The 13,499-nt window shown below is 42.4% G+C and overlaps 1 protein-coding gene across 1 annotated transcript in view; it reads right to left on the bottom strand.

Annotated features, from left to right (window-relative positions):
- Nucleotides 1–13,499, bottom strand: part of fibcd1b (fibrinogen C domain containing 1b) — a 100,733-nt gene that overhangs the window by 5,665 nt on the left and 81,569 nt on the right. The window contains exon 7 of the mRNA XM_049021228.1: nt 8,214–8,393. Coding sequence (XP_048877185.1) covers nt 8,214–8,393 — 180 coding nt within the window. The remainder of the gene's footprint in view (nt 1–8,213; nt 8,394–13,499) is intronic.

Here is a 13,499-nt window from a genome sequence, read left to right as displayed (position 1 = left end):
GTAATAGTTATGGTTATGTCTATAGAAGACTGAAGTCCACTGTCAAACATAGATAGCAGATTCGGGTTTGGGTCTGGATTCTTACCTATTTGTAACCAGGAATGAAGAACAGAAAAACATATCCTATGTGATGAGCAGTATGTAGAGCAGCTAACAGCAGGCAACAAAAGCATGCAGTAGCTGTCTTTAATACCTTTTAGCAGGGGGTATCTTAGATAGACATCATAAGAGATTATCAGTAGCTCCACTGGGGGAGCAATGAATATGACGTATAGTGTTAAAGTGTGGCATGTTATATCTGAAAGATAATCATTCTCAGTCTTAATCCCAACTCCTTTCATCTTCAGTGACTTATACGGTATAAAATAGCTGGATATCGACCATTTGATATTAATGGCCTATATGCAGTTTGTGAGAAATCTGAGTCCCTTCTAAGTGATTTTACCACGATGGCTTATTTACAGTAAGTTTATCATCTTCACAGCAACAACTTGAGCTGCTTGGCAACAAGACCGGGTTTTGTTAAACTTATCCCCATTTGTGAATGATACTGTACATTGTTACTGCTGCTGATGTCACTTTTGAAGTGACCTAATGTCCACATTTCTTTGAAAGTATGTGTGGCTGGTTTCTAAAAGAAAAAAAAAAACACAGAGGCCTTGATGGCTTTGTGTCTGGAGAGACTGAGAAAGGCTTTGACCTTCTACGTGCCTCTCAATCTCGCACCAGCTATGCTGGAGGAGAGCGGCTACCCCCCTGAGGATTCTTGCTGTTTCCTTCCTGCTGAGGAGAAGTTTTCCATTTCGGTTTCCGCCATTATTAAACACCATTCTCAATCCTCAGAGAGCCCGGCAGAGCGACGCCTTATTCTGCTTTTTTGTTTTGCTTTCTGTTGTTCTGTTTTAGGAAACTAGGGGTTGTTGAGCACAATATTTTGGCTGGCAGTTAGATATTTGTGGTTTGTAGCTGCCCTGAGTTGTGCTGTCCTGATGAGTGGTTAGATTTGTCATTTTTCCAGCCTTGATGTTGTAAAGGGGTCTCTCACTACTCTCACTTCACTGCCCCAATACTGTCACCAACTAGGTATTAAATACACTAAACAGCCATAACATTAAAACCACCGGCTTGACCCTCTGAGATATAGACTCCACAGCTCCTGTAAGATGTGAGGTGGAGCCTCCATGGATCGGACTTCTTTGTCCAGCACATCCCACAAATCCATGACTGGATTGAGATCTGGGGAATTTGGGGGCCAAGTCAACACCTCAAACTCTTTTTCATGTTCCTCAAACCATTCTTGAAAAATTTCTGCATTGTGGCAGGTCGCATTTTCCTGCTAAAAGAGGTCGCTGCCGTTGGGAAAGACCGTTGCCATGACGAGGCGCATTTGGTCTATAACAATATTTAGGAAGGTGATACTGTATGTGTCAAAGTAACATCCACATGAATGCCAGGACCCAGGGTTTCCCAGCATCACAATGCCTCCACCAGTTTGACTTCTCCTTACAGTGCATCTCTTCCAGAGGTAAACGACATACTCACACCCGGCCATCCCCATGATGTAATAGAAAACGTGACTAATCGGACCAGGACACCTTTCAGTGCCCCATGATCTGTCGCTCACATGCCCATTGAAGATGCTTTTGGTGGTGGACAGGGGTCAGCATGGCTACTCTGACCAGCCTGCAGCTATGCAGCCTCATACGCAGCAAGCTGCGATGCTCTGTGTGTTCTGACACCTTTCCATCATAACCAGCATTAACTTCTTTTAGCATTTTGTGCTACAGTAGCTCTCCTGTGTGATCAGACCAGACAAGCTACCCCATTTCCAGATCACCAGTTACAGACTGGGAATGCCCCACAAGCCCTGCCGTTTAGGAGATGCTCTGACCCAATCGTCCAGCCGTCACAATGTGGCCCTTGTCAAAGTCACTCTGATCCTGATGATTGTCCATTTTTCCTGCTTCCGACACGTCATCTTCAAGAACTGACTGCTAATATATAATGGCAGCCTTGACAGGTGGCATCGTAAAGAGAATAATCAATGTTATTCACTGCACCTGTCAGTGGTTTTAATCTTATGACTGATCAGTGTGTGACAGAATCGTTATATGGTTGAAAAAACTTAAAAAGGTAACTGCATTTAAATCATTTGATACAAAAAACTTTATGGATCGGAATCTGCATTTAAATCATTTGATACAAAAAACTTTATGGATCGGAATCTGCATTAATTAACTTTGTTACTAAATCTCTCCAAACTTTTCTTAATTAAGATTCAACATTTATGTTGTTACGTAATTCCTTACTAATGTGATTTGTTTTATTTATTCGCAATTGAAATTCACAAAAATTCATTATGTATTAATAAAGCAATATGAAGCGGATATGTGCTCAAACATTAATGAAGCTGGGATTTAATATACAAAGCACAACAAAATTTGTCATGAGATGACTTTTGGGGAGGCTGTTCTGCACTGTCACAGAATTAAATTTGTTTGTAAAGCACATAAAACACTGCATCCATTAAACTGGAATTTATAATGATATTAATAAATTAATAAAGTATTGTCTGTCTGCCTCGGTAATACATTTTATTAATGTATCAGTTCCCAAAGTTGTGCCAGAAGCAGGAAAAATGGGGAAGCGTAAGGAGGTGAACTGATGACGGGGCCATGGGCACCCAGGTCTCACTGATGCGCGTACAGAGGGAAGGCTAAGCCATCTGGCCCGATCCCGCAGGGGCACTACTATAGCACAAACTGCAGAAAAAAGAACACGCTGGAATTGACAGAAAGGTGCCAGAACACACAGTGCATCGCAGCTTGCTGTGCATGGGGCTGTATAGCTGCAGACCGATCAGCGTGCCCATGCTGACCCTTGGCCTCCAAATTCCCAACATCTCAATCAGCTCAAGGATCTGCTGCTAATGTCTTGGTGCCAGATACCACAGGACACCTTCAGAGCTCTTGTGGAGTCCGTGCCTCAATGAGTCAGAGCTGTTTTGGTGGCACAGGGGAGACCTACACTATATTAGGCGGGTGGTTTTAATGACATGGCTGATCGGTGTAAAACGTAGCAAAAATCTGAGTGATATCAGACAGTCCAAATCTATATTATCTGTGAATACTCCTCTCCCGTAATGCAGAGTTGGATGTGACTACAGCATCTTTGCAGACAATAACATTGGCATGTTGTGGTCCAGCACACAGCCCTGGCTTCAGCTGATGTACTGTAATAGGGCCGGAATTTTTCCGTAAGAAGAATCAGAGCCAGACCAAGACATAAAGATGAGTAAAGATCTAAAGGATTATATCTGCATACAAGGAGTATAACTGCATACAATAACACCAGAATAATCACAGAATTGTGTGATTATTAGAATGTCACCAACAATGAAATACTACATGTTTGCCAACTCTCACACATCTGCATCACTCACACTTTCAGACCGTCATGCTCATGCAAGAAATTTTACGGCAAATATTACTCCGCTCTGAATTCAAAATTAGCTACATCAATAGCATTGGGGTAGTTTGCAAGCCCTACAGACTATTTACAGGATAATAAAACTGTTACGTAACATGTAAATGCGTGTGCATGCGTGAGCAGACTTATCTCAAATTGAAAATCTTACACCAGCCAGCTGAACAAAGTTGACACGTATGGTATAATGTTAATTAAAAAAAAATAAAATAAATATATATATATTAAATATATATATAAAAGGTGCTCTACACCTTGCTAAGCGACACACATGACCTCATTTAAAGTGTGAAAGGCTGAGTGAGTAAATAAAAAAAATATTAAGATAAACATCAGATTAACATTCGAAAGCTGTGCACGCTGCCATGCAGACTTACAGGAAGAACTTACTGCGGTGTTTTGTTACTGCAGTGGCTGCTTGTGGCCTGCAAGTTTTGCCTGTTTCTGTCATTGTGTTCTCCCTCTGTTGCTGTACTTCCAAATTAAATTCAGGTAAAGCCCCTTCACTTTTAATGGAAGAAATACATATTCTCAGGGTCAGGTCCAGGCATTGGCAAACTGGGCAGCCGCACAAAATTACACAAACTTAAAAATATAAAAAATAACCCCCTATACATCAAATTAAAATGCTCTGCACAGGCAGAAACATGGGCAGTTCTGGCTAAGGGCGGCTGCCCAGGACCCCCGATTTACCGCTGCTGCGGAGGAACGATCACGCATTTTCCCCAAATAAGGCTTTGCTTAGGGCCACATGAAACGGTAGGACAGGACCTGCATACGCTGCGGATACATCATGTGATCACTGGGGAGTCTAAAGCAAATGTAAATCCATGCTTTCTGCAAAAAAAAACACTACATATTTATGAAAAGATTAAGGGAAGACAAATGCTAAAGGTACAGGATTTTATTGTGACAGCAACAATTGTTTAGGAGTATCTGTCTATCTTAACGATTACACAGTCCTTGAAATACTTTGCCATTTGTAAAATAAAATTTATATTCAAACAAGGTGACTATTGCCTGCAGTTCAGTCTCAAAAAACAACAATTTTACGGTGTTTAGATGTAATGCTTGAACATTTTTGTGATTCCGAACCCTTCATATGAAAGCAGGGAACTCTTCCAGCAGACAGGAAGCAGCAGCGACACCAAGGAATCACAGCTGGTAATAAGCAGCTGCGGGGGGGTCCCACTTTGCTGCTATGACCTTTAAGGTATATAGATTCTCTAAGGCCACGCGGTGAAATAAACATCGTCTGGACAGCTCTCAGTACTTCAACCTTGTTTAAATCAAAAGTCATGTCATATCGGTATTAAATTTAGGAAAACAATTTAATATTAGTCAGCGGAAAATAAAAGCTTTTCTATCAACATGTGGTGCTTACACAATATAAAGCAATAATAACAATAATGTCAGTGGGTGACCCTGGTCAAAAGAGAAGCTCCCCTGCCAGTCAGCATGATGACAGAGACGCAGTGGGCTAACTTTATGATCTCAGTGCATGCTGTCTGCCTTATCACACTAACTCACAAACCTTGGTCTTCCTTACTGAGCCTGCAATACTTATTTTTCAGCTTTTTTCAGGATAAAAGAGTAATTAGCTAGAACATTTAAATAATCAGAGCCAGTATTCCTGAACAGTGCCAATGTCTTAGTAATCTTTGAAAACCAGACAAGATTGATCTTTTACACTAACGATCTACATAATCACAGCAAAAAAACTTGTATTACTGGTTTGTTGCAAAGATTTTCTTGCTATTGTAAAACTAGGAAATTCAGCATTTACATATAGCTACTTTAAATAGTTATTTATTGTTTGGTTCTGTAAAGAATTACCCTTTATATAAGCAAATAGAAATTCTGATCAGGTCTAATACTCGGAGTGGGCTTTAACCCTTATAATTCAGTGTATTATATAACCAACTATAATCAATTTCATTGCTAAAAGTTCACTAGCAATTAATTTGTGTGGGAGTTAAAAGTCATTACTGCCTGTTTGTATAAGTACTGTTTGTTTAAATGCAGGTATAAACGCTGGGAGGTGCTTTGTTTGTCGTCCTTTGTTTTGGGTCTGTTTCCAGCTTAATTTTTTTACATTTTTTTCTCACTGCCTTCTATTGGGTTCTTAAACAATAGACACAGAACAAAGCTCTCACAGTTTTCATAACAAACCTGGCAACATGCCATCCATAAACCAAAAATGTGCAATTTGCTAAATATTTGATTTGCTCCATTTTTGTTTCCTACTAGTTTTACCATTGTACCAGTCCAGTGCCTCCTCACCATCTTAATGCGCCTCTGCTGCACCATGACAGTAAGCGGTGAGCCGACTTCAGGCAGCTCTTACAGTCCAGTGCCTCCTCACCATCTTAATGCGCCTCTGCTGCACCATGACAGTAAGCGGTGAGCCGACTTCAGGCAGCTCTTACAGTCCAGTGGCTCCTCACCATCTTAATGCGCCTCTGCTGCACCATGACAGTGAGCGGTTAGCCGACCTCAGGCAGCTCTTACAGTCCAGTGCCTCCTCACCATCTTAATGCGCCTCTGCTGCACCATGACAGTATGCGGTTAGCCAACTTCAGGCAGCTCTTACAGTCCAGCGGCTCCTCACCATCTTAATGCGCCTCCGCTGCACCATGACAGTGAGCGGTGAGCCGACCTCAGGCAGCTCTTACAGTCCAGCGGCTCCTCACCATCTTAATGCGCCTCCGCTGCACCATGACAGTGAGCGGTGAGCCGACTTCAGGCAGCTCTTACAGTCCAGTGGCTCCTCACCATCTTAATGCGCCTCTGCTGCACCATGACAGTGAGCGGTTAGCCGACCTCAGGCAGCTCTTACAGTCCAGTGCCTCCTCACCATCTTAATGCGCCTCTGCTGCACCATGACAGTATGCGGTTAGCCAACTTCAGGCAGCTCTTACAGTCCAGTGCCTCCTCACCATCTTAATGCGCCTCTGCTGCACCATGACAGTGAGTGGTGAGCCGACCTCAGGCAGCTCTTACAGTCCAGTGCCTCCTCACCATCTTAATGCGCCTCTGCTGCACCATGACAGTAAGCGGTGAGCCGACTTCAGGCAGCTCTTACAGTCCAGTGGCTCCTCACCATCTTAATGCGCCTCTGCTGCACCATGACAGTGAGCGGTTAGCCGACCTCAGGCAGCTCTTACAGTCCAGTGCCTCCTCACCATCTTAATGCGCCTCTGCTGCACCATGACAGTATGCGGTTAGCCAACTTCAGGCAGCTCTTACAGTCCAGTGGCTCCTCACCATCTTAATGCGCCTCTGCTGCACCATGACAGTAAGCGGTGAGCCGAGCTCAGGCAGCTCTTACAGTCCAGTGCCTCCTCACCATCTTAATGCGCCTCTGCTGCACCATGACAGCATGCGGTTAGCCAACTTCAGGCAGCTCTTACAGTCCAGTGGCTCCTCACCATCTTAATGCGCCTCTGCTGCACCATGACAGTAAGCAATGAGCAGACCTCAGGCAGCTCTTACAGTCCAGTGGCTCCTCACCATCTTAATGCGCCTCTGCTGCACCATGACAGTAAGCGGTGAGCCGAGCTCAGGCAGCTCTTACAGTCCAGTGCCTCCTCACCATCTTAATGCGCCTCTGCTGCACCATGACAGTATGCGGTTAGCCAACTTCAGGCAGCTCTTACAGTCCAGTGGCTCCTCACCATCTTAATGCGCCTCTGCTGCACCATGACAGTAAGCAGTGAGCAGACCTCAGGCAGCTCTTACAGTCCAGTGGCTCCTCACCATCTTAATGCGCCTCTGCTGCACCATGACAGTAAGCAGTGAGCAGACCTCAGGCAGCTCTTACAGTCCAGTGGCTCCTCACCATCTTAATGCGCCTCTGCTGCACCATGACAATGAGCGGTGAGCCGACTTCAGGCAGCTCTTACAGTCCAGTGCCTCCTCACCATCTTAATGCGCCTCTGCTGCACCATGACAGTAAGCAGTGAGCAGACCTCAGGCAGCTCTTACAGTCCAGTGGCTCCTCACCATCTTAATGCGCCTCTGCTGCACCATGACAGTAAGCAGTGAGCAGACCTCAGGCAGCTCTTACAGTCCAGTGGCTCCTCACCATCTTAATGCGCCTCTGCTGCACCATGACAGTAAGCGGTGAGCCGACCTCAGACAACTCAGTCCAGTGGCTCCTCACCATCTTAATGCACCTCAGAGCCAAGGCTTTACATAAAAACCTCTAATTCTGAATTCATATTTTACATTTAATGGACTAAAATTACCAAGAGGTAATTATAATGTATATGGTATTACTTATTACATATGTAAAAGTATAAATTATCATGAATAGGGAATTTCATGAATATTAACAATTCATTTAATTACATTTCAGTTTAGTTTTATTCACATGAACAAAACAGTACTACGATGAAAATAACCATCTGGGTAAAAAGTCATAAACAAAAAGAATAAAGAGATAATCATTTTCCTTCAGTTGGTTAATGATTATTTCATGATTGGTTCATGAGATTTAAACAACCTTTTCCAGTGAATCTTCATCCTGGAATTAATCCAGGAAATCCCAATCTTTGTGTTTTGACACAGAATTGCATAAAATTTAAAATAACTAATTTTTGTCATTGATTAAACATTCCTACCATGTCTGTGTTTTACGTGTAAAATAGCTTACAGTATGATCCTGGTCACTGTATGATAAATTGTACAAGATTAAAATGAAATATTAGATCAGTATACTAGACCTGCAGTGCCAGAGTAGTCAGCAACTGTGAGTGGATATCCATCATCATCTGGATCCACTGAGAACAGGCCCACTCCAAAGGTGCCGTAATGTGCATAAGCGGTACTGTTCTCAAAGTCTTCCAGGTCAATGCGCAGCTCGTAGTTGGCCTGGATACTTAAAGCATGGATTTGCTTCATACCTGAAACAGACACCGAGTAAGACTACTGATTAGAAAACAATTATCAGAGACGTGAGCAAATAAATAGTGTTTCAATATATGGAAAAATGATTGCTTTGCAAATTACTGAGGGTTCCACATGCAAGGTAAGATGTTATACATGGCTGGAATTCAGGGCAACCCTCTTTGGATTTTATCCTACCTTTACCTCGCCAAGTTAAACAGATGTGCTAACAAAGCCTTGCTGGTACAGTAGGTGGTCTGAGGTGCTATGACAATAGGTATTCAGCGAATGAGAAAAAAAATCACAAAGGATTATGCATGTTCGAAATATGTTAACATAATGATTTTGCTTTATATGACATTACTTGTGTTTGCAACTATACATTCAAATAATATTTGAACCGGTACATTATGAAAAGTACTTTTTACATTGAATCATACAGCTTACAGCTGTCTAAGAACGCCAGGACGTTCTCCTACAAAGATTCAGGAGAACCTTATGCTCTTATTTCTCATGGATTATTATTTTGAAAAAGCAATTAGATGAGCGATCCTCCTGGACACTAACATAGCGTAAAATATCTAGCAACATAACGCACATTTAGAAAACTGTATCCTTTTCAGATGCCACTCTGTACTGTAGCTTATACTTTTGAATGTCTGTCTTTATTCTATATCATTCTGACACATGCGGAAGGCAGGATCATCGGAGCTGTCCTTGGGTGGAGTCGCATTAGCTGAGCTCTGCTCAGGTGCAGCAACCTGACCTATCAGATATCAGAACCCCCCCCCCCCCCCCCCCCATGCTTAGCCAACCAAGAAACATCTCACAGAAAGAACTGCCTAGCACTAAAAATAGCAGCCATATTGGCCATATATGTCTCTTTTGTATTATGAGAGTCCTGTCTGCAATTCAGGGTGCAGAAAATGTGTATAAGCAGACAGATGAGCTGATATGAAATATTTTTTAAAATATACTGCGATGCACATGCCACCAACTAAGGTGGCTGAATTTCAGGCCTGCTTGTGTGCTGTTATTCATCATTTCAGCGATCAAAGCAGAGTGGTCTCTTCTTTTAATTTTGGACTCCACAAAGTCTGTATGTTAAAGGACCAAATGTGCACAAGGGGTCTGCATTTGCACGGCATGGGAGCGTTTACACTGATTTATCACAAGTGGCGAATGGGAAAGGTTCGCAGTAAGCGGAAACCCATTGTGCAGCAAATTAGTACTGCTGATGCAGTGGTGGACATCTTATTTTTAGAAAAAACAGGCATAGTTCCAGTTGTACTCTCTCTAATTCATTGGGAATTCAAAGAAAATCCCTGTTTCTCTAACCGCCACTGCTATGCAGTTTGCCGTGTTAAACCATTGAAATCCAGAACTTCATTTATTTTAGCGTTCTTGACAATGAAATTGCCCTTTGCAGAGAAAACCAAAGAGAGGTAATTGAGATTGCATAAATACTGACAGATTATCATTTACAGCTTAGAATTACCAAAAAGGAAAACAAATAAGATATTGAAAGTGAACAGAAAATGGAATTATCCTAACAGAATGTGACAGTCACAATATGAGAAAGATGGTGATTAAGAAAAATAAATAACTTAAAGCACCATGCAAACATCGTAACATACAATAGTGCATTTCAATTTAAAATTCATCTCTGAAATGAACACTTTACGCTGCCACAGGGAAAATACACAGCGATGACTCGAGCTACAATAAATAACAGCCAAAGAAAAATGACGCCCGTGAAAAGGAACAAGCTGTAACAAAATTACACCATTTCAAACCTACGGTGTATTTTAATACGGTTTCAGTTCCATTTCTGAATTTTCATTACGGCATGATATTGTACTGGTACAGTATACTCAGAATTTGTAATTTAATTTGAGTCATTACATGGGTGCCTGGCATTTACTCTAAGACAAAACACCTATTTCATATTTTATTAATATATGGGGCTGAGAAATGTCAGATGATAAAACTCTTGATTTTAAAGAAGTCTTCGATTTGGAATATTGGAAAAAAATCAATACATTTACAGATACCCGTTTGTTTGTGTAGATCCACAATAGTGATCGCAGCCAGGACACACAGATGGCCTGCGCCTCAGCAAACCTCACGGAGTTTCTTACTCACATTTGACTTAAGTCTAAATACAAATTAAATTGCGGGTGGGAATGGAGTTTACGTCGCACCTGGTGGTATTAATTTGACATCATGCATAATAAAAAATAAATAATGAGTAGAAGCTTTTCAGAAACTTCGGATTACGTGGCGGTGGCTGGCAGTGCTCTGTAGGTTAGCTCAGAAACTTCGGATTATGTGGCGGTGGCTGGCAGTGCTCTGTAGGTTAGCTCAGAAACTTCGGATTACGTGGCGGTGGCTGGCAGTGCTCTGTAGGTTAGCTTAGAAACTTCGGATTACGTGGCGGTGGCTGGCAGTGCTCTGTAGGTTAGCTCAGAAACTTCAGATTACGTGGCGGTGGCTGGCAGTGCTCTGTAGGTTAGCTTAGTAACTTCGGATTACGTGGCGGTGGCTGGCAGTGCTCTGTAGGTTAGCTCAGAAACTTCGGATTACGTGGCGGTGGCTGGCAGTGCTCTGTAGGTTAGCTTAGAAACTTCGGATTACGTGGCGGTGGCTGGCAGTGCTCTGTAGGTTAGCTTGCTGTTCCCTTGCACAAGAAAAAGTATAATCATACTTGATGTCTGGAAAGGCATTTCATGCAATTTATAATGATTTCAAATGCAATAAATAATAGTTGTTCTGTCGAATTGGTCAGTACGTTACCATTTTTGCAGCGCTAGAAACTGCTGTAATGCTGCATCAGTCAGTCTCTTCTACCTTTAATGTACATTGTAGTTTGTATTTTATTGTATTTAATTATTGTAGTAGTAGTTTGTATTAAATTTACGCTTAAGGCAGCTCACACTGAGTTGATAATTATGATGTAAGAGGTCAGTAAGCAATTATGTTAAGGATATCCGAGCACCCTGGCGGACCTGAAATCTCTAAATAACATCATAAACAACTAACAAACTAAAAAAAACACCCAAAGTAAAAAAAAAAAATAATACTTTGTTAAAATCCATCTGTCCAACATCAAACCATGTGTCACATTCATGGAGGGGGTTGTGCAGGGTCCCTGGATGGGGCACAGCCCGGGTGGGACACCCCCCAGATGGGACACACCGGATAGGTGTATACATTCACACACGCAAGCATGCATGTAAACACACACAAAGACAAAGACACACACACTCAGGTTTGGAGTTATATCTTTGTGGGGACTGTCCATTCATTTCTATGGTGAAAACTCTAACTCTTTTAGTTTTTTTGGTTGCAGTCCCAAGTTTTTATAAAATTCACTTTCCCATGTTGGGATTGGAAACATGTCACCGCAAGGCTGAAATAAAAGGTTTTTATCACATTGTGGGGACATTTGTAACAATAATGTGTCTGAGCTGCGGAGGCGGAAAACCAGCTTCCTGGAGGTCTGAGGCGGCGGTCCTACCCACTGAGTCACTATGCCATCCTAGTTGAAGTAATGATTTGGTTAAATCTGCCCATTTAATGACATTCCTATTGTGGTTCAACTGAATTAGTGTCCATTTTTTCTGAGGAGTGACGGAAGATATCGTTTGGCATGAGGAAGCGGCTCCATGCTGACATTTAATTTGGTTTGATTTGATTTTGCATTCAGCACTCGCCCACAGCCCCTTGTGTTTTTGTTAATTATAAGTTCTCTTCGACTTCACCCTTTGCATCCCTGAGCTTTTGATCCACTTAAACTCAGCCCGTTTGTTGCTGTTGTTGTTCCCTGCTTGCACCACATATGCCCAAGCAGCTGTCAGAGACGGGCTGGGGTCTCCTTTTATTTTCGAAAAAATACGAAATGCTAAGACAGTGTTGCTCTACCCTGGGTTGATATCTGACCCATGTTCCCTTTCCTGGCTGGAAACCTCTGTTCCAGATACAACAACCTTGTCAAACATCTTTTGTTAGCCAATGGCAAGCCCTCCAGGGGAGGAACCTTCCTCCATCTCAGCATCTCTTTATGTCAAGCCGGCTATCGCGTTCCCTGAACACAGACGGTCCCGGACAAGTGTGTCAGTCAGTTCCTAGCAGGCAGTGTGGGTAGCGGTTTCATAACAGCTGGCTTCAGTGGTGCTCCGGAGATACCTGCTCGCATGTATACTGATGTGACAAAATGCCTGGGATCTGGTGCAAGGGGCACTTTCACTCCCTCCCTGTAACGCAGACAAACTGCACGGTATGATAAGGCATTTTATTATTATTATTTTTTCCTTCCTGGACGATTTTTATATTTCTACAGTCACTACAGAAGGGGTGTCCTCATGTATAAGTTGCCTCCCTAAACACAATTCATCTCTCTAACAAGCTAAAGAAGCTGACCAGGGTGATCAGCTCTCCTGCCACATTAAGGGGTCAGTAAACACTCCTGGACAGATTCTTAGAGTTCTTATGGTCTGTCCAACAGGGTGGGTAAATGTAATTGAATGCAAGAGATTTTATATTTTAATCCAATAATCCATGAATCAAAGAGGGAAGGGGGCTCGGGCCAACAGTAAGTGTGTCAGCACATGGCACAAAATGGGGGGGGGGGGGGGGGGGGGACTGTGAAAAGGCTCAAGGCCTGAATGATGTGCTCAAACAATACAGTTTTGGCGTAATAGAACAGAAGATAATTGTACGACTTGGCATCACAATCATTTTCTTTTAAGATTTTAAGAATATTATTAAGCTGTGAGTTTCTGGTTTGTTAAAGTTGAATATTCAAGGCTGAATCATTCTTCAGCTGCGATGGGCTGGCCCCCCGTCCTGGGTTGTTCCCCGCCTCCTGCCCATAGCTTCCGGGATAAGCTTTGGAAAATGGATGGATGGATGGAATTATTTTTCAACATTTAACTTTCACAGTTAATATTGATTAAATGATTTTACTGCAAAAAAGTTGTATTCTTCAGATTTGATTTACCCACTAATAACAGGACTAGCATCTTTGTGTCTGTGATAAAAAATTAACATCTCAGCAGGAGATCGTAAGTGAAACTGAAAGGTTCAAATATTAATGTCTTGTTTGCTTTAATTCCATAAGA

This window comes from Brienomyrus brachyistius, chromosome 7, assembly GCF_023856365.1.
Source record: "Brienomyrus brachyistius isolate T26 chromosome 7, BBRACH_0.4, whole genome shotgun sequence".
Taxonomy (NCBI): domain Eukaryota; kingdom Metazoa; phylum Chordata; class Actinopteri; order Osteoglossiformes; family Mormyridae; genus Brienomyrus; species Brienomyrus brachyistius.
Note: the sequence above shows the minus strand (reverse complement) of the source record. Positions and strands in the feature narration are given on the sequence as shown.